The sequence below is a fragment of the Syngnathoides biaculeatus genome, chromosome 14, assembly GCF_019802595.1.
Source record: "Syngnathoides biaculeatus isolate LvHL_M chromosome 14, ASM1980259v1, whole genome shotgun sequence".
Classification (NCBI taxonomy): Eukaryota; Metazoa; Chordata; class Actinopteri; order Syngnathiformes; family Syngnathidae; genus Syngnathoides; species Syngnathoides biaculeatus.
In genome coordinates, this window is record NC_084653.1 from 4,220,472 (window position 1) to 4,242,473 (window position 22,002).

At 39.8% G+C, this 22,002-nt stretch overlaps 1 protein-coding gene and 1 non-coding gene across 2 annotated transcripts; both read left to right on the top strand.

Moving 5' to 3' along the window:
* The first annotated feature begins 863 nt into the window (after positions 1-863).
* nifk (nucleolar protein interacting with the FHA domain of MKI67) lies at positions 864-21,445 on the top strand. Its single transcript, XM_061841332.1, has 6 exons — positions 864-1,108; positions 1,461-1,589; positions 7,945-8,053; positions 9,721-9,932; positions 15,166-15,222; positions 21,004-21,445. Exons 1-6 carry the CDS (start codon positions 992-994, stop codon positions 21,181-21,183), a joined length of 804 nt encoding a protein of 267 aa, XP_061697316.1. The 5' UTR covers positions 864-991; the 3' UTR covers positions 21,184-21,445.
* On the top strand, positions 15,260-15,388 carry LOC133512772 (small nucleolar RNA ACA64). Its single transcript, XR_009798290.1, has one exon. It is a non-coding gene; the product is annotated as a small nucleolar RNA ACA64 (small nucleolar RNA).
* Positions 21,446-22,002: the final 557 nt, after the last annotated feature.

Genomic DNA, 22,002 nt, shown 5'->3' on the forward strand with positions numbered 1-22,002 from the left:
GAACCATTTTTGCTAGCTTTTTCACTCTGGCGACGTTAGATTCCGGAGAGAAACGGAACTTGCTGAATCCAAGCGACATTTCGAACAAAATCTCGAGACTAACTTTGATGCTAATTTATTTAATTTCTGTTGTGTTCAGAATTTTTAAAATATTTTTTAAATGAAATTTTAGCCTCATTTGTATGATAGACAAAATACATTTTCTCTGGATAAGACCTTTAAAACTGGTCGTGTGAGCTGGACAGTTTTTCAGTTCTGGAACATGAAGAGTTTTTAATTCAACTTGGCAAACCAAAATAGGCTAAGTGCAAAGGAAAGATATAACACCGTGACTACCAAGAAACCTTGCATATTACCTCGGGCCCGATTTCTGTGACATGTTAACTTTTCCCAAAATACACTGTGAAGCGCTATCATCATAACATAGCAAAACACTAAGCATTTTTGTCATTAAAACATTACATTTTAAGTCAATGAGTTAGACATATTTTTAGAAATAAGGACTCGCAATGGGAAAATACATGCTAAACACATTGTTCATTTGTTGTCTCTGCGACGTCCTATGGATAGGTTTCCAATTATGCCATCTTGTGTCTCAGAGGACTTAGGTGATAGGTGAAGTTTTTTCTATCGTTAATTTATCCTCCAGGCAGTACCCTGCCTCTTGCCCGATGATAGCTGGGATAGGCTCGAGTACTCCCGCAACACTTGTGAGGATAAGCGGCCCAGAAAATGGATGGATGGATTCCCACTGGAAAAGGACAAGTGACAAAGAAAATGTGGTTTCACTCCATACCGATCGAGGGCGCTGCATGTTTTTAGGCCCAGCGTCCCGGGAATGCTTTGACTCTTGAGTTGTCGTTTTTTTTTAATCACGTGGTCAACCGGATAAGGGAATCAACGTGGTGTGGCTAAACGTGGTTGAGTTTATTTTATGTTTTTGTTTTTTTTTATTCAGAAGCCTCGCCAAATTCAGTAATAGCTCATCAACATGACTGAAATTCAAGAAAAAGCGAGTCGTAAAGCGACAAAAGCGCTACTCTCATTGAATCCCGAGAAAGAGTGCGAGTTCCAAAAGAAGGTACAGGAGGTGAAGAAGTCCAACAAGGTGGGTGAAGATCTAAGATACGTTGATGATGAACGGGACCTATATCAGCAAACGTTATTCCAAATGCTGTATTATGGACTGCGGAGGCAGAGTAATAAAAGTTGCAGTAATTCCAAATATGGCGCGTTGACGTATAGTTTTCCATAAACGTATGCATTCATTTCGTAATTTATCTTATTTGGCTGACCGCTTATCTGTTTTAAACAATCTGAGTCAGTAGGTATTTTATGGCAATATAACAGATTGAATGTACGAAGTCATAGCTTTTCATTTGTCCAGGTTTTCATTTTGACGCCGCTGCTGTACTTTAAATGCAGCCACTGAACCTAAACATTTGTATTCTGTATGGCAGGGGAACCGTTTGACACCTGGGGTGATTTATGTTGGCCATTTGCCTCTTGGGCTCCTTGAGGAACAGCTCAAACCTTACTTCGAACAGTTTGGCACAGTCTCACGACTACGTCTATCCAGGAGTAAAAAGGTACTTTCTAAACATTTCACTTTTTTTTAACGGAATCCTTTTACAAATGTCAGAGAATGTACTGCTTAGCGATAACGAATAATTTCCTCTTCCAATCAGTTTAGCTGATTTAAGAGAACGCCTAAGTAAAACATTTAGGATAGGTCATTGTAAATTCTGCTCTGTGAATATACCGTTTAATGACACCCCGGTTGAAATTGTAAAATTAAACTCAGAACAAGAATTACGCAATACGGTATAAGGCTTTTGGAAGTGTCACAAGTGTGTGAGATGTCAGCACTCATTTGAAAACAATCCAAATCCCCACTGCCAGGCTAACTAAAACTAGCATTAGGGAGGGCTTTACCATAAAAGAGTGGATATTTACACAAATTCCATGGCAAAACAGACAAACGGGACAGTATTCATAGGCATATATTCTTCCTAATGTCTAAAAACTGAGTGATGATTAAAACATTGGTATCCCAGTGGTGCCACAGTTTTTAGTTATGACTATTTATTTCTATTTAGAGTTGCAGGATTATGGGCAAAATAATCTATTAATTTTATCAATATTATAATCCCCACTATTAATCATGATTCCTCGTGTTAGGGAAAAATATTTATTACAATACTTTTTAACAAAAAATGTGTGTTTTCATTTCAAAACGAATCTTTGAATTACACTTTGTCGATTTTATTGGATTGATTGGAAACTGCTGATAATTGGCATTTATTTTATGGTGATCAGATTATGTCATAATTCGCTGAGCCGATCAATTGTCATTCTCCGCAAATTACATTTATTCTCTATCATTATTGGACATAGTATATGTGACTCTAAAAGCTAGTTTATCTTTATATAGTTGTATTGATATAGTTTTTTTTCTGTCTCTTTTGATGTAGTACGGCAAATAAAGTTCTTTAAAAAAAATGTCAAGCATGGTAGAGAGAAGACAGATGAGAAACGTAATGCGCGGATCAGACTGCAAGACAAATTCGCTCTTTCACAATTGCACCATGTCAGACTACTACAACACAATCTTGTATACCGATACCACTGGACCCTGTTTTTTATGGTCACTGCGCTTTAGCTTGTCAACTCAAATGTGACCGGATACGCTCATTCCCGTGCAAACAACAACACGAGTGGATCCTCTTGACTGTATTATCAGAAGAAAATTTTGTGGAAAAAAATGTGTGACGGTGGTGACCACTGCTTCGGACAGGAGGCGACGGTCGTATAAGGCTTGCTTGAGTTATGTTCACATACTGTTAATACGATACGGCTCACAAGTAAGCAAAAAAGTATATATATTGTTACGTAATGGTTGTGTGTGAACATGCGGCGGTTCTGTTAAATACATCTGACTAGAGCAGTGATTTCCAAGCTTTACAGAGCCGAGGCACACACTTGGCAATTTACCGCAATTTCCGGCCTACAGAGCGCACCTGATTATAAGTTTCACCCAGTACATTTGTAAAGGAAATACCATTTGGTACATACATATGCCACACCTGTGTAAAAGCCGCAAGTCCTACATTGAAACCCCCGTTGAAAAACAAGATATTTACAAAGACAGTACATAGAAAGACTTCAAAGTTTTAATACCCTAGCTTCGGTTAACATAGCAACAACAAGTAGCACGAACTGGGGTGGTTTAAAAAACAAAACTAAAACATACCGTTAAAAAAAAAAAACAGCAGCGGCAGCTACACAGTAGCAGCACAGTCAGACAGCACTAACATGGCCGGTTAAAAAAAAAAAACATACCTAAATCACTGAGATGCGGCAGTAGCACAGCAGCAACAGGCCAGCACAACGCTAACAATGCTCGGTTAAATTAAAAAAAAACATACTGGTAAAAGTCACTTCCTCAGGACATGTATTCCACCGGTGTCACGCTTACTATTTACACTCAAGTGCCTGCTTGCGGCCATTAGGAAAAAAAATGCACAAATTAGCTGCATCACCGCATAAGATGCAGAGTTGAAAGCGGGTGAAAAAAGTTGTGGTTTATAGGCCGGAGATTACGGTACAATCTCACGGCACACCAACGAACAAAATTGTCACAAAAAATAGACCATTAGTTTGTTTGTCATTATGCATCACTAGCATAAATGGATGAAGAAAGATACATTATTTATTGACAATAAATATATTTTTTACAATTAAATACACAACTATATATAGGGCGGCACGGTGGAGCAGCTGTAAAGCGTTGGCCTCACAGTTTTGAGGTCCAGGGTTCAATCCCGGCCCGACCTGTGTGGAGTTTGCATATTCTCTCCGTGGGTTTTCTCTGGGCACTCCGGTTTCCTCCCACATCCCAAAAACATGCAACATTAATTGGACACTCGAAATTGCCCCGAGGTGTGATTGTGATTGAAAAAAATATAGATAGGTGGAAGTATATATTGTAAATTAACTTTTTGATTGGATCGGTGATCAGTTATCGTTTTTTTTTTTTTTTTTTTTATAACTTGCTGATCGACCCAAAAAATCCTGAACGTGTAAAGCCTACTTTAAATAAGAATAAATAATTGATCATTAAAACAATAAATGTACCCTAAAACCAACTACTTTAACAACAGCATTTTTGATTACACATTGCAATCACGAATTGCAACTTAATGGAAGCAAATACAGCTAATGCATAGAAGGCAATAATATTTTCCTGCAAACACCAATATTTCATTTGAAAATTCCCATATTTGTATATTGGATTGTCAAGAATGGTACATCTCAGTTGCTTGGCTTGATCATTGGTCAATCATGCAGTCAGCCATCACAACAAACCCCAAAGAACTCTCATGTTGTGATTATATTTACTCCCGTTTTTTTTTTTTTCATTGGAGTCATGCGAGCCGAAAAGTTGAAGTTAAGGGTGCCGCATGGAAATACCATTGAAATACCCCTCGCTGAAATACTTTAAGCCCTGCTGTCTGCTCTTCAACGATATTTCAGTATTCGGTAAGAATGCGAGTGAAAAATCAGCTGTTAAATCGGACAATTTCGCTCTCGACTTTTCTTCCTGCGACGCCATTTTGTCTAATGTTTGTCTGAGGTTAGGAACAGTTGGGGTGACGTGACTTCAGGAGGCGTGGTTAAGTGCCCTGTATGGAGGGGTCAATTGCAGGGCATATAGAAACAAACAACCAATCACACTCAAAGTCCCACCTATGGACAATTTAGTCTTCAGTCGACCTAGCATGCATGTTTTAGGGATGTGGAATGGAACCAGAGAACCCTGAGAAACCCCATGCATCCACAGGGAGAACATGCAAATGCCACACAGGGAGGTCAGATTGATCCAGGATCTTCTGAACTGTGAGGCAGGTTTTCTAACCGTGTCTCCCCTGTTATTTTGTTGTTGATTTATCTTCTAGTTGTTTTTGTTATATTTAAACTTGAGTTTTGGTGGTTGAACAAATAGTTTGTTTAAAATCAATGAATAGTCATGTTCACTGCCAGTCCTCCATATTGAGGCCCCATAGCTCAGTGGTTAGAGCACTGGTTTGGTAAATCAGGGGTTGTGGGTTTGTATCCCACTGGGGCCTCCACTCCCTGAGAAGGGTTATGTCAGGAAGGGCATCCGGCGTAAAAATTGTGCCAAACATATATGTGCGTTCATCTGAGATGACACGCTGTGGCGACCCCGAAAGGGACAAGCTGAAAGAAACTTACTTACTGCCAGTCCTCCTTATTAACATGGATATTTGAATTCAACAGCAATCGATAGCACTGAATGAGTTAATTGGTGATTTCAATAACAATTAAAAAGTTGTGATTATAACAGGATTCGCACGCGGCCTTAAAAGTCCCCAAAAAAAAAACTAAATTTTCGAAGGTGCATTTTGGGGCTCCTGAAAGTCCTTAAAAATCCGCGAAAAACGGTCAAGCCCCTGAAAAGGCCTAACATTGAAAAAAATCAAAGGGAGGACCTCTACCGCCAAAATTCTATAAATAGCGATCCGTCTGGCGTCCAAAACAGCCGGAAATTGTCAACGGAAGTCATGGTGTTGACAACTGTTCGCCATCTTGTCGATATTCCATTGTTTGTTTCCGTAAGTAGGCATTTCACTTAGTCTTTGTTACGACGTGGCGTAGTTCTTTCATCGATCCAACTTGTATTCTGGGGAAGTGCATTTTTCAATATGCTTGGGTTGAAAGTAAGAGGGTTCGCACGCAACCCTAAAAGTCCCTAAAAACCCCTAAATTTTCGAAGGTGCATTTAGGGGCTCCTAAAAATCCTTAAAATCCGCGAAAACCGGTCAAGCCCCTAAAATGGCCTTAAATTTAAAAAAAAATCAAAGGGAGGACCTCTACCGCCAAAATTCTCCCTAAAAAATAAATTAATCTTTTATTTAAAAAAAAATAACGATCCGTCTGGCGTCCAAATCAGCTGGAAATTGTCAACGGAAGTCACCGTGTTGACAACAAGTCGCCATCTTGTCGATATTCCATTGTTTGTTTCCGTGAGTAGGCATTTCACTTCGTTTTCGTTACGACGTAGCGTAGTTCTTTCATCGATCCAACTTGTATCACGGGGAAGTGCATTTTTCAAGAAGCTTGGGTTGAAAGTAAGGAGTTTGGGAGCTGGGTTCGTCGAGATCCAAAAGATCGGCACATGTTTTACTCGCATCTGTGCAAGCAGAGTTACCAGCTTGAAAAGATGGGCGTCAAAGCACTGTAGTCGCACCGGAAAAACAGGAGACACGCTGATTTGGCGAAGACTCTCTCATCTTCCGTTGGTATGAATCTGTTTCTAAAATATCAAGATAGTGAAGCATCAACTTCAGGCAGTGGGACTAGCAGTGCATGCGCACGAGGATCGCAAAAAAACGCTTACTTTCATATCCGGTTTTTACCGAACAGCTGTAGCAAGAAAACGGTACCATATTGGTGTTTACATAATTCACCCGCGGGACCTGGAGTTCGGGTGTGGGGTTCCGCACGGACTGTTTTTGTTGTTGCTCTTCCGGAGTGACGAGTTCAGAGTTCCCCCCGTTATGCGAGTAGTGTTTTGATGTCTGCCAATAAAACAAGTTTACTCCCATACTTTGGAGCATTTCCTCGATGCCATGTTTGATGTTTCTTTGATTTAACTGAATGTTCTTTTGAGTCCAACTTTCCTCTAACAGCGAAACTTGAAAAAAGTGGAAATGATGTTGAAAAAATAGCGCAATGTGGAGTACCGGAGCCGGAAGAAATGATTGGAAATTTTAACCGATTTTCGAAAGTTCGATTACGGTTTCGGTTAAAAAAAAAAAAAAACGAAAACCGGTTATAACCAGTTATTTGTAACCGGTTGCGATCCCTAATGCGCACCTACAGTTGTCCAGCAGAAGTCAGGCTTTATGAACGTAGTTCAATACACGAAGATGGACTCGTTAAAGGCAGAGATCGTGTGGACTTTAAAAGAGATCTGCAGCCATTACAGTTACAAGTCTTGTGAAAATAATTCGAAAGTGTTTGCAGTCATTTTCCCAGACAGTGACATTGCTAAAAACTACCACTGTGGGGAAAGGAAGACTTCGTACCTGGCTACATTTGGCATCGCTGCCCACTTTTCATCTCTACTGCCTCAAAGCCAAAAGAAAGCCAGAATAGAGATTGACATATCTACGCTTATTGAGAAGGCAGAAGAAAAGAGGAATCTGAGGTTTATCACCGAGGTCAATGCACTCAGGAGCAGAGCAAAGGACAAGAGAGCCACTTTGGCACCTCTGCAGCAACAAATAGAGCAAGCACTGGGTAGGCTCAAGGTGCTAGAGTAGGGGTGCTGAAACAGACATCAGTAGAAGACATTTGTGTATATAGTTGCAATTGTAGTTAGAATCTGTTTTTCTGTATACTGTTATGTGAAGACGTTGACAATGGTCATATCAATGAGAACTACCACAAGGGCGACAGGTGATCACTGTCACAGGTACTGAGGTACTGGAACATTTGATGAACCAAGAACGGTTGATGGCACCCATTGGGTGAGTCTTTTTTCCTTACTCTAGATTTCCCACAATGGCCCTAAATTTTTCGTGTCAGCCCCTAAGAATGCCCCTAAAAAGGCCTTAAATTTTTTGGGTCAGACTGAATATGAACCCTGTATAATTTTTTCCATAATCGCCCAGCCCTAGTTATCAGTATAGGCATTTGGCTCAGTCTGAAAATGATTTTAACTGTAACAGTTGTCTAAGGTCAGATATTCAAGCCCAAATTATTGTTTTACATTAGGTTTATCTTTTGCGTGCATAAGAATTTGTACTGTTGTAATACCCACGTACCAACAATATGAAATAAATTGTGACTTAATATGATTGATTTATAATTTGTCAATTTTCTAAGTTTCTCTTTTTAATACGAAATTGTTTTCAGACAGGAGGAAGCAAAGGCTATGCATTTGTGGAGTTTGAGTGTGATGAAGTAGCCAAGATTGTAGCAGAGACCATGAACAATTACCTGATGGGAGAAAGGCTCATTAAATGTGAGTATTGCGTGCTTGCATGTGCAAATTTTACAAATTAGCCCGTCACTTAGCACATACCAGTAGGTTGGGGGTGGAAGGTGGTAAAACTGAACAATTAACTGCCGCATTTTCCAGACAATAAGCCGCTACTTTTTTTGTGTGAGGTGAATCTTGCTTAATATTTCATGATTCAGCAAGAGTATAGATTTCTTTTTTCTTTTTTTACATGATTTCTTTTCCTGCCCTGACCACAGATGACCTCAACCACACGTTTTTTCCACGCAATCCACTTGGGATGTCAGTTTTTAAGTGGTGCATTAATTTATTTGGGTTCATGCTGTCAACGGCCAACATTTGTTTTTCTTTCCTCGTCTCCCACTGTAGTCACAGTGAAGCCAAGCGCTACATACGCTTCGTCATATTTCCTTGTCTTAGCTTTCGAGTGACTTTCTTTTTTCATTGTCTTCGTCTGTCTCCCCCTTTCCTTTCATCCCTGTTAAATTTTTTTTCTTGTGTCTTATGGATTTGTTTACTGTACTTCAGATTGCCTGCTCGTTGTAATAAAAATCCCCTACGCCAAAGAGCTAATACTCCGTGCACACACTCTGACAATGAGAGCTCCACTGCCAACTACTGGAGTGGATATGCAATTACACTTACACTATTACACTATTCTAGTACGGCAAAAAAAAAGATTTTCCCAGGGTTACCCCCATCCCCGCAATAGCCCTGCGCCCCCCCAGGGGGGCGCGACCCACTATTTGAGAAGCACTGCTGTTGCGAGACAGTGCAATCGTGAAAGAGCTTGTCTTGTAGTCTGATCCGTCTGTCAGCCACTTTCTCGCTCCCACTGTACCATTTTTTTTTTTAATGATTTGTCCATCAGATATTTTCCGTTCTACGTCAAAAGACACGAAAAAAAAACGATAAATAGTACTCTGTAAAAATAAACTACCTTCTGGATTCAGATGTGCTGTGCACGACAGGGAAGCAGAATAAATGTTTCTTAGAGCCGATCAATGATGTCACTTTTTTTTTTTCCCCTGGCGAATTATGACATCAAAACCGATCAGCAAAAAATGCCAATTATTGGCCAATACGATCAGAAATACATGTATACTTCATATGTAATTGTATGGCTTGGCAGCGGCTGAGACTCCCTTGCGTATAACCTGGAAAAGCGTTGTTGCTGTTAAAATGAATTGAGTGGGTGGGTATCAATCACAAAGTAGGCAGGTACTTGAATAATTAATAACTACATCACAAAACACTTTGAACTCTGATAATAATTTTGCAAGCCTTATGTTTATTGCTTTTTGCATTCAATCGACATGCCATATAGATTTCAAACATTACTTTGCAGACTCATTTTGATCTATGTTATGGTTAAAACAGTGGGAGAAAAAGGATTTTGATGTCATGATATATTTAGGCAAGATATCAAGTATATCGAATCAATGTTTGGGTGATTTTCCATCTAGATAGATTAGTTGTGTATTTCTTTTGTACCAGCAGGATCATCAAATCTAAATCAGCGTATATTCATGCATTAATTTGAAGTGTTTATAAAGTCTGTTTTATTGGTAGTTGTTTACCTATCATTCATTGGGGTTTTGCTGTTGTAAGGTTTTTGGTAGCATGGAGAAAACACTATTTTTTATGGAATGCACGTCTCAAATTTTTAGGTCATGTAATTCCACCAGGAAAGTTGCACGAGAAGCTGTTTGTTGGCTCAGAAAGGACATTTAAAAGTCCTTCCAAGCCAGCTGTAGTCCGGTATAACAAGGAACGTTCCAATAACGAAGTCGCTAAGATGACCGACAAGCTTCTGCGCAAGGAGAGGAATATTCGCAAGAGGCTTGCAGCACACGGCATTGACTATGACTTCCCGGGATTTGTAAGTGATTCCAATTTCCATACTATAGTGTTTATCATTTCTTAATGAAAGATGATAATCCTGTTTCGATCCACTGCTTCACTGTGAGTTAGAATGAGAGTAATGCGAAATGTTTTCTTTTTATGCCAAAATCACGCCATTACAGTGATGAAAAGAACTATTTGAACACCCTGCTGCATTGCAAGTTCACCCACTTAGAAATCATGGAGGGGTCTGAAATTTTTATCGTAGGTGCATGTCCACTGTGAAAGACATAATCTAAAAAGAAAAAATACAGAAATCACAGTGTATGATTTTGGTTTTTTTAAACAATTTATTTGTGTGATAGAGCTGTAAATAAGTATTTGAACACCTGTTTATCAGCTAGAATTCTGACCCTCAAAGACCTGTTAGTCCGCCTTTAAAATGCCACCTCCACTTCATGTATTATCCCGAATCAGATGCACCTGTGTGAGGTCGTTAGCTGCATAAAGACACCTGTCCACCCCATACAATCAGTAACATTCGAACTTGTAACATAGCCAAGACCAAAGAGCTTTCCAAAGACACCAGAGACAAAATTATACAACTTCACACAGCTGCAAAGGGCTACGGAGAAATTGCCAAGCATCTTGGTGAAAAAAGGGTAACTGTTGGAACAATCATTATGGAAAATGGAAGAAGCTACACATGATGGTCAATCTCATTCGGAGAGGTGCCCTATTTAAGATATCACCTCGTGGCGCCTCAATGATCTTTAGAAAGGTGAGAAATCAGCCCAGGACAACATGACAGCACTTGGTCAATGACCTGAAAAGAGCTGGGACCACCGTTTCCAAAGTGACTGTTGGTAATACACCAAGATGTCATAATTTGAGATCATACATGGCACGGAAGGTTCCCCTGCTTAAATTACATGTCAAGGCCCGTTGTAAGTTTGCCAATGAACTTTTGGATGATACAGAGGAGTTGTGGGAGAAAGTTTAGTGGTCAGATGAGACCAAAATTGAACTTTTTGGTCATAATTCCACTAACCATGTTTGGAGGAATACGAATGATGAGTTCCAGCCCAAGAACACCATCCCCACTGTGAAGCATGCGGGTGGTAGCATTATGCTTTGGGTGTGTTTTTCTCGTACATGGGACAGGACGACTGCACTGTATTAAGGAGAGGATGACCACGGCCATGTATTTGAGGAACAACGTCTTTCCCTCAGTCAGAACATTGAAGATGGGTCGTGGCTGGGTCTTTCAACATGACAATGACCCAACGCACACGGCCAGGAAAACAAAGGACTGGCTCCGTAAGAAGCATATCAAAGTTCCGGAGGGGCCTAGCCAGTCTCCAGACCTAAACCCAATAGAAAATCTTTTGATGGAGCTGAAACTCTGTGTTACTCAACGACAGCCCAGAAACCCAAGTGAACTATAGAAAATCTGTGTGGAGGAGTGGGCCAAAAATCTCTCCTGCAGTGTGTGCAAACCTGGTGAAAAAACTACAAGAAATGTTTGACCTCTGTAATTGCAAACAAAGACTACTGTACCAAATATTAACATTGGTTTTCTCAGGTGTTCAAATACTTATTTGCAGCTGTATCACACAAATAAAATGTTAAAAAAAATAATACATTGTAATTTCTGGGTTTTTCTTTTTAGATTATCTCTCACAGTGGACATGTCCCTACTATGAAAATTTCAGACCCCTCCATGATTTTTAAGTGGGAGAACTAACAACATCGCGGGGTGTTCAAATACTTATTTTCTTAACTATATACTCTGCAGTGAAAACTCTGTGGTAAAATACAGTATTAATTTAGGGATGTTGTTCAACCTCTGACTTGACAACTTTTTATTGAATATGATTTTGCATCACTATGAGGCCCCGTAGCTCAGTGATTAGAGCACTGGTTTGGTAAACCAGGGGTTGTGGGTTCATATCCCACTGGGGCCTCCACTCCCTGAGAAGGGTTGTGTCAGGAAGGGCATCCGGCGTAAAAATTGTGCCAAACACATATATGCGTTCATCTGAGATGACATGCTGTGGCGACCCCGAAAGGGACAAGCCGAAAGAAGCTTACTTACTTTTTTATTTTGCATCACTATGACATTGTGAATTCCCAGAACAGGGAGTCCTTGGTCTATGACTGAGAGCTGTTCCTACACTAGTGACTTAGCTCGAATTTCGACTTAAGTCGGGTTTCACCATGAAAGAAACAATGAAAAGCTTTCATCCGATAGGTCATGTCATATGTACTATACCTTGAAAATTTGAGGTTAATCCAATATCATTTAATGGTGTTTTTATCGGTAGTCACGAATTTTCATGGGCGCTGCCATTTTGGTGAGTCAAATGACTTAAAAAAAAATAAGAGGCGATGTCTTCTGTGCGTAAACACAATCACAGACAGCGTTGATTTCTCAGATTTATCCCCATCTGCTGAGAAAATAGCAGTATCTGTTGATCGGGAAGACGGAGGAATATGTCCATAAAGATTTTAACCTGTGGATATAAATCTTCTTTTTCTTTCGGCTTGTTCCGTTAGGGGTTCCCATGCTGTATCATCTTTTTCCATCTAAGCCTGTCTCGTGCATCCTCCTCTGTAACGCCCACTGTCCTCATGTCCTCCCTCACAAAATTCATTAAACTTTTCTTTGGTATTCCTCTCGCTCTTTTGCCTGGCACCTCCATCTTCAACACCCTTCTACCAATATACTCACTCTCTCGCCTCTAAACATGTCCAAACCATCGGAGTCTGCTCTCTAACCTTGTCTCCTAAGCATCCAACTTTGCCTGTCCCACTAATGAGGTAATTTCTAATCCTATCCAACCTGTTCGCACCAAGCGAGAATCTCAGCATCTTCATTTCTGCTACCTCCAGTTCTGTTTCCTGTTGTTTCTTCAGAGCCACCGTCTCTAATCCGTACATCATGGCCGGCCTGACCACTGTTTTATAAACTTTGCTCTTCATCCTAGTGGAGACTCTTCTGTCACATAGAACACCAGACACTTTCCGCCAACTGTTCCATCCCGCTTGGACCTGTTTCTTCACTTCCTTACCACATTCACCGTTGCTCTGTATTGTTGACCCCAAATATTTGAAGTCATCCACCCTCGCTTTCTCCTTTTCCTGGAGCTTCACTCTTCCTCCTCCACCCCTCTCATACACGCACATATATTCTGTTTTACTTCAGATAATCTTCATTCCTCTCCTTTCCAGTGCGTAACTCCATCTTTCTAAGTGTTCCTCTGCCTGTTCCCTGCCTTCACTGCAGATCACAATATCATCTGCGAACATCATAGTCCAAGGGGATTCCAGTCTAACCTCGTCTGTCAGCCTATCCATTACTACCGTAAACAGGAAGGGAATCAGCCCGGAACCCTAATGCAGTCCCACCTCCACCTATAATTCTTGTGACACACCTATGGCACATGTCACCGCTGTTTTGCTTCCCTCATACATGTCCTGTACTTTTCTAACATATTTCTCCATCACACCTGACTTGCGCATGTAGTACCACAGTTCCTCTCTTGGTACTCTCTCATGGGCTTTCTCTAGGTCTGCAAAGACACAATGTACCTCCTTCTGACCTTCTCTGAATATGTGGATGGATTTTCGGACGAGAATGACATGGAGTCTGACCTGCTAACTAACCACAGGCGCAGAACGGTCAAACGCCGATTGTGTGGAACAGTAATTATGGAAACATTTGACAAAGGTTGCTCAAAGAAAAAAATGAGTACCACCAAAGTTTTCAACAAGAATGGACAGCCTTTGTGGAAAGGGAGGGTTCTGCTGTGTGTTTAAATTTACAGATTGGGAGTATGACAAAGCATTCGTACTCGACGTTGCCCATCAACATTTTGCCAACTTCGCATGAACAAAGTGGTACTGCATGTTATTACAATACAAATCGGCCATGATTTCTTTTTTTACGCACAGAATGTCACATCTGCACAAGTATGTCATGTAGCTTCCTAAAATCACGGCGCCAATGAAAATTCGTAATTGCCGATAAAAACACCATTAAATGATATCGGAGTAACATCAAATTTTAAAGACACAATACATATGAGATGACCTATCTCTTTACCTACCTATTTTCATTGTTCAGCAGACTATTCCTTTAAAGTCCAAATTTACGATGACCGTTGGGATTATCTTCAGCATTCCCATGACCCTCGTGATGGATGGGTGTTGCTACTTCATATAAAAAATAAAATACATTAAAATAAAAAATATAAGATGCTTCACTTACCATTATGGTGAGAGGGGATAGCGAAGAATGATGCGGCGCTGTGATTAGCTATTGCTACGGAAGCGTGAGTAAGTACCCGTTGCTCGCGGTCTTTTCCTCCTCAGCATTGTTGCCTTTCTGCTCTGTCAAAGTTAGGAAAATACACTGTCCCTTTTTCCTTAGTGAACATTAGGGTGATAGTAAGCCTACATTGATTCTGATCCTTGAATCCCTAACGTAAGTAATCTTTCCATCTCGGCAATGATTGAAGATCTTTGCTTCATTTTGTTTTTCCTTCACAAAAAAAATGGTCCGTGATCACTGTATTGCTCATAGTGGTGTAACCCCACTTGAAGCCCCAAAATACGGGCTTTGTCCTTAATCATAATCGCCACAGTCGTCCGACTGAAGCCAAATTCTTTATGTCCGTCATGTCTGCCGGTGTTACTCCTTTCTCCCAATTTTTTTTCATTATATTAAGCTTTGTTTCCATGGTCATTGCTTTTCTTTCGGTTGCACTAGCATTGCTAAAAAACCCAGCTTTCTTCTTTTGGGCCACAGTGTGAAGAGGTGCGCGAAACAGGTAAATAAACTCTCAGCGCACAAACAAAGATAAGCAATATGGATGAGCTAAGCAGAAACACTATGATGCTAAAGCCAAAATGGTGGACAAAACATGGGCGTCAAAAAATCGAAATGTTTTGGGCTGAGACCGTTTTAACGTGAGAACTCCCTGTAATCTAATTCTGATGACAGGACACCATGGACATTCATTACTGAGACTTGATGATGGTGATGAATATGCTCATAAATTCACTTTAAATAATCCTCCACACCAGTCACTTTACTTAATTAGACCAAAAGCCACCAATGTATTTGGAGGATTGAAAAGTAATTTTCCAAAAATTTTGGTAAAATCTGTCAAATCTCATGACCATTCGGCTTTAGAGGTTTGCATAACATAACTGCAGTATCATAAAGCTATGGTTGCATTTTAACCATGTTTTTGTCTTTGTAGGCTAACCATATAACTCAGAAGAAGTCTGAGTCCTTGAATGAAACTACATGCAGTGATGTACGTACCACCATAATGTATTTATAGCAGATAAGGCACAGACTGAAAATGACCCCAGTTATGTATGTTGTCTGGGGTCAGATATCTGTGCCTAAACTACTGTGGTGCATTAACATTATTACATTTCCCCCGGTGACAATGTGATAAAACCCATGCACCAACACACAGCTGCCGAGTCAAACTACTCCAAAACGCTATTTTAAAGTACTAATCCAGAGGTAATGTATTTTATTTGTCCATCATACAAATAGTTAAAATTTCATACAAAAATATTTTAATTTTCAACACAACAGAAATGAAATAAATCCACAGTATATGCCACCTCACCTTACTTTCATCATGCAGGTCATATTTACAGAGATTCACACAAAGTGAGAAAATGACTATTGAACAGACCAGACTAATTATTTTTTGCAACTTAACTGGTTAATCAGCATGCGTCCAAAGTTTGTAACAAAACTTCAGCTGCTGAAGTTACATCTGGATAGAATTTAGTTTCAGTTTAACAAACCGACAGTTTTTAAATCAGCTTCTTCAAATTTGTAAAAAAATTTTCGACAGCTTTGATTTGAAAATCTTGAAAAATGATCCCGACTGGCTCCTGGTTTCTGAGAAGTGATGGTGCTTGGTCGTCAGCAGAGGATGTTATTAGGTCCACATCCACATAGAGGGTCCGGAGGTCTTCTAACAGGCGTTCCACATACCCTGAAACATGCAAATTACATTATTTCACACGTATGCAGATACTGCTGTCCTGGTTTAATCCTTCATCCTATGGGTTGTTTTAACGTGACGTCACCCGTTGTGCTTCCTCAAACGGCGGCCATTTTCAATCCCTGAGCTCCGTTACTCATACATACAGTGAACAAAATATTTGAACACCCTGCTATATTGCAAGTTCTCCCACTTAGAAATCACGGAGGGGTCTGAAATTTTCACTTATGTGCATGTCCACTGTGAGAGAGATAATCTAAAGAGAAAAATCCAGAAATTTCAATGTATGTTTTTTTTTTTTTTTTATTTGTGTGACACAGCTGCAAATAAGTATTTGAACACCAGATGTAAGTATTTGGTACAGTAGCCTTTGTTTGCAATTACAGAGGTCAAACATTTTGTGTAGTGGTTCACCAGGTTTGTACACATGGCAGGAGGTATTTTGACCCACTCTTCCACACAGATCTCTAGATCAGACAGGTTCCTGGGCTGTCCCTGAGAAACATGAAGTTTCAGCTCCCTCCAAAGACTTTCTATTGGGTTTAGGTCTGGAGACTGTCTAGGCATCGTCAGAACCTTGATATACTCCTTACGGAGACAGTCCTTGGTTTTCCAGGCTTTGTGCTTCGACCCATCGTCAATGCTCTACTGAGGGAAAGACGACGTTCCCCAAAATACATGGCCGCGGTCATCCCCTCCATTATACAGTGCAGTCGTCCTATCCCATGTGCAGAAAATGCTTCACAGTAGCGATGGTGTTCTTGGGATGGAACTCATTCGTCTTCCTCCAAACACGGTTAGTGGAATTATGACCAAAAAGTTCCATTTTGGTCTTATCTGACAACAAAACCTCCCATGACTCCTCTGTATCATCCAAATGGTCATTGGCAAACTTAAGACAGGCCTTGACATGTGCTGGTTTAAGCAGGGGACCCTTCCGTGCCGTGCATGATTTCAAACCATTGTGTCTGTTGTATGACCAACAGTCACCTTGGAAATAGTGGTCCCAGCTCTTTTCATGTCATTGGCCAAGTCCTGTCGTGTAGTCTTGGGCTGATTCCTCACCTTTCTAAGGATCTTTGAGACTCCATGAAGTAATATCTTGCATGGGGCTCCACTCTGATTGAGATTGACCGTCATGTTTAGCTTCTTCCATTTTCTAACGAGTGCTCCAACAGTGGACTTTTTTCACCAAGATGCTTGGCAATTTCTCCGTAGCCCTTTCTAGCCGTGTGGAGTTGTCCAATTTTGTCTCTCGTGTCTTTGGACAGCTCTTTGGTCTTGGCCATGTTACAAGTTTGAGTCTTACTTATTGTATGGGATGGACAGGTGTCTTTTTGCAGCTAATGACCTCACACAGGTGCATCTGATTCAGGATAATACATGAAGTGGAGGTGGCATTTTAAAGGCGGACTAACAGGTCTTTGAGGGTCAGAATTCTAGCTGATAGACAGGTGTTCAAATACTTATTTACGGCTGTATCACTCAAATAAATCATTAAAAAAAATCATACGTTGTGATTTCTGGATTTTTCTTTAGATTCTCTCCCACAGTGGATATGCATCTACGATGAAAATTTCAGACCCCTCCATGATTTCTAAGTGGGAGAACTTGCAATATAGCAGGGTCTTCAAATACTTATTTTCTTCAGTGTACGCAAGGTAGACTACATTGTTTCTAACTGTATTTATTGAAGACGCATCCGACAGCACATCAAGCCCAGACTGACTACTAGGCAGATGTGATTTTTCCGTTTATAGGCGGGATTTTTAAATTGCATGTATTTAAAAAAAAAATAAATTCCAGACCAATGCAACTGTGCACTTGTCGCACATTCTCAGCGCACATGAAAACCGATCAGGCACAGTGAACCACAGCCTGCCTTTTTTTTTTTTTTTTTTTAAAAACACTGAAGCACAAGGTCTGCTGCTCAGACTACTTCTACTTCCTTGTTTACCTGACTCAGCCAACCTCTGTCTTTCAAAGGGGGTACACTCATAATTACAAACACCGTCCACCACCAAATGTTTTAGTTAGCAACAGAGTCTGGGCAACATAGCGCAAAGACAGTTATACATGCTGCTTCTGTTTACTCTCGATAATAACAAAAGTTAAAAAAAAAAAAAAAAAAAGTGCTTTTACTTTAATGAATGTCGGGGTATGTGAATAATAGAAGAAATAGTGGTGAAAATGGATAATAGTTTCTCTTTTTTGAGTAAAAATGGTCTGGTCTGAAGCCAAAGTAGAAAGTACAAGATGAGATAGTGTATAATGTTAAAATTCCACCTTGGCACAGCCTGATCAAGGATGAAAGCACAGACAATACAGTGCACAAAAAGCAAATTCCATATTTTAACTATAGGAGGCAACATCACATTAACCTTAAAACTGTCTGGTAGCATCATTCAGCTTTCAACATGCACTGCTAAACAATAAATGCTAGATATTCTGCAAGCAATAATTCAGTTTTACACCAAGAAAAACAGATAGGGATATCATTGTGGGTTAAAAAAAAACCTAAAAGTTGGAAGCGATCTTTCAAATTTATAGTTCATAGTTGGCTTGGTTTGGTTAGCAATGTAATTTTGTTGTTGTTGGCATTTTCATTGTAGGTTTGCAAAAACACAAAATTGTTCTTAAAAATTCTGATGGGAACGGAAATGCTAAAATCTGAATCTTTAATGAGCCATATAGCTTCAATGGATGACACTGATCTGATCACAGTGCCTGCGTCACATTGCTCACAGTGAACAAAGCTTCAATGGATGACACTGATCTGATCAGTCATATTGTTCACAGTGATCAAAGGGGGCGCTTATGGGCTTAGTGTGTTTGCTCAGACACGAGGTGAGAGTTCAGAAGCAGTTATTGTAAAAATGTCTATCATTTACTGATAACGAAACATGACGTTAATAATTTTCAAATTCATTTGAATCATTCACAAAAACAAGAATTAAAATGATTTTAAATGGATACGATAAACACGCTATGAAAGCGCGCTTGCATGGCATGATGCAAATCTGAATTAAATTTAGTTTCACTTCTAGTAGTTTACTTAGTTCAATTTGTATTTGAATTTGTAATTTTTTGGGGTAAAGGTACGCACCTAATTAATGAACACATTATATTGTATACATTTTGAAAACAGAATATAATTTAGTTATAGACCTACTTGATATATATCTTTCATAATATAATTTATAAAACTTGCATATTCAAATTGATCATCCTTTGATCATGCTTGCAGCCCCCAGACCCTCGGCTATTTTTCAGTCTTTTTTCATTCAGTCAAATCACATGCCTGACGAGGGTACCTGGCATACACGCATCATAGGAACAGGACTGCCTCACAAAGGCGCAGTATTTTGCCCCTGATCTTTTACTCTATATGACAGAAATCACGGAGGAGGAGCACTTACCTGTGTGTTAACATAGAAAACAAAAGACGGTCTAATATATATATTTTTTTAATATCGAGGCAAACTCCATTTATTACTTTAAAAATAAATAAAACCTGTATATTGGTTCAGCACAAGCAAAACGAAATGTTTGTTTAAAATCTGATGACAATGGCAGAAAGACAAAAGAATAAACAAACCCAGTATTTCACAAAATTCTCAAATCTTTCAAGTGACTAACAAAAAGTGATCTCAACTGTAATGTTGGCCTTCTGAAAAGAATATTGATTAAGTTCGTTAGCTCGGTGACACATCAGCACGATGGAGGTTGAGACCGGGCAGCGTAATAGCAGTGTCGGGCAATCGTCCACAAGGCCAAGTCTCCGTGAAGCACAGAGCCGCAGAACGTCCAGAATCTTTCGTCTGAAGCGTTAGACGATTTCCCCACTTTCGAAGTCGCACTCGTATCCCGAATCGCAAGCCTCTTTGTATCAAGGCTTCGAAGTGCACGCCGACGAGCAACTCTGAAAAAGCGTCAGCGAGAGTTGTTAGAAAAACAGTCAGAAGAAATGTCAGAAGAAGTTTCTCTGATGGTTAGCAAGGCCTCTCTTGTGTACTTGAGTCCCGAGATGCCCGTGAAACACAAAAACGCAAACAGTAACGGAGAGCATTCCGGAGTCTACAACACTAGTACGCGTTAGGTAGAAAGGTTAAATGGTGGCGCAAAGCGGTGTATGGGTAATTCACCAAAAAATGTGACGTCAGTGAAAACAACCCATCGGTATAGTATTTTTTTTAACATGGATGTTGGTGTGGTATGGTTTCCAAAATCATATGATGCATTGAAATTAATTCTAATTCAGATTTATAAAATGTATCTGACCCCGCCTATTCACAGATCTGAGAACTACATGTACAAGAAAACTGTAACATGATGGACTATTAAACTCACTGTTAATCTTTCTCGTTTTTCATAAACCCGTCTTTTATGTTTGGAGTTAAAATTCTCTTTGTCTGGTGAAAGGTACGAGTGGCTAGGTGGATATGCACAAGGTAGTAACTTTGGCCTTCTGCAAGATAAGACAAAAAAACATTTCATATTTTCAATTTGGAATATTTTGTCAGATCAGAGTAATGTCCATTGTTTACAGCGCATTGTTTGCATTATTTACATGTATTTAGCCCATATTTTAAATAATGCACCGAGCTTTTGAGAGCACACACTGCTGTAGTCAAATTTGAGGAAGACCTCAGCATCAACAGTACACTAACTTTATACATTGTACAAATTCTGCCACCTCCTAAACATCACATGGATACGGATTAGTTGACATATATTTCTGTATTGTACTTACATTTAAAACTAGGGAGCTACTTGTCAATACTAAACAATTGACTCTCTGGCACAATGTGTTCGTGACGTGTTGTCACATTCCGGAGAGAACCGGAACTTGCCGAATCTAAGCGACATTTTGAACAAAATTTTGAGACTGACTTTGACGCTAATTTATTTCATTTCTCTTGTGTTGAGAATTTTTTAAATATTTCTTCATGAAATTTTAGCTGCATTTGTATGATAGACAATGCAAATACATTTTCTCTGGATTAGACCTTTAAATGTGTTTTTACTTGGTGTACAATAACCTGTGTCCATCTCATCACCATTTAGGACATCACACCAATGTGCACCCCTTCATTCCTGGAAAGGAGGAAGTCCATGGTCAGTGATGATGATGAGATTGTCATCAAGATGCCGTCTGTGGAGAAAGTCGATAAGTGCTCCTCCTCATCGGAGGAGGAGGACGATTCTGAGAGTGAGGAACCCTGCAAAACTGATCAGAATGCATAGCCAGGCTTGTTTTTTTTTTTGTGGACTTTTTTTCTTTTGTTTTCGGTGCAAAGATCTTTACTTTAGCTGGTGAAGAGTTGTAAGTTTAGTTATAAAACAAAGACCATCATAACTGTCCTCAAGTATGTTTGCAAAAAAGTGAGTTTGTCTGCGTAATGTTGCAATGATGGTACATTTCAGAGAGTAATTTTTTGATTGAATGTCATCAGTGAATACTTGATACATTTGAACAATATAAAACATTTTCATTTTTTTCAATTTACCAACAGTTTCAATGTTTATTGTACTCTTCAATCATAGAACACAACACTTGGCCATTGAACCTTTTATCTCTGCCATTTTGGTAGCTCTGTACTTAAAGGTCAAGTGTCATCCCTATAAACATTCTAAAATAGAGTTTGTAATGAAAAATACATATAACATTATTCACGAAAAGGTCTATATGAAAAAATAAATATGAGCAGAGAGCACGTCATCAATGTGCATATTGCTGCATCCCCTGTCCGTGATGTCACCCGGACATTCGCCAATGAAAACACGCAGTGGACCCTACTATGGAAGATGAGCACGCCCCTTCTGATACGGAAGCTATTTTCTAAGAAGAGAACATCACAACTGAGTCAAGTTACCGGAGCAATATTACCCTATTGTTTCGAGCCATATTCAGATGATATGCGTTCACGGCCAAACCAACTCCCCGTCCGATCCACTTCCACGGCGGAGATGAGCCATCACGGCTTCAGGCCTTGAGTTTCACACCAGTGTGCTGTGACGTTGATAAAAACGTAAACCTTGTGAAAATCAGTTGAGAAATGACTC

What these genes read in the sequence shown, in the direction of transcription:
- nifk (XM_061841332.1), top strand. Translation starts at nt 992, where the DNA reads ATGACTGAAATTCAAGAAAAAGCGAGTCGTAAAGCGACAAAAGCGCTA. An exon ending in GTCTATCCAGGAGTAAAAAG is followed by an intron (nt 1,590 to 7,944) that starts GTACTTTCTAAA and finishes AATTGTTTTCAG; the next exon opens with ACAGGAGGAAGCAAAGGCTA. An exon ending in ATGAAACTACATGCAGTGAT is followed by an intron (nt 15,223 to 21,003) that starts GTACGTACCACC and finishes ATCACCATTTAG; the next exon opens with GACATCACACCAATGTGCAC.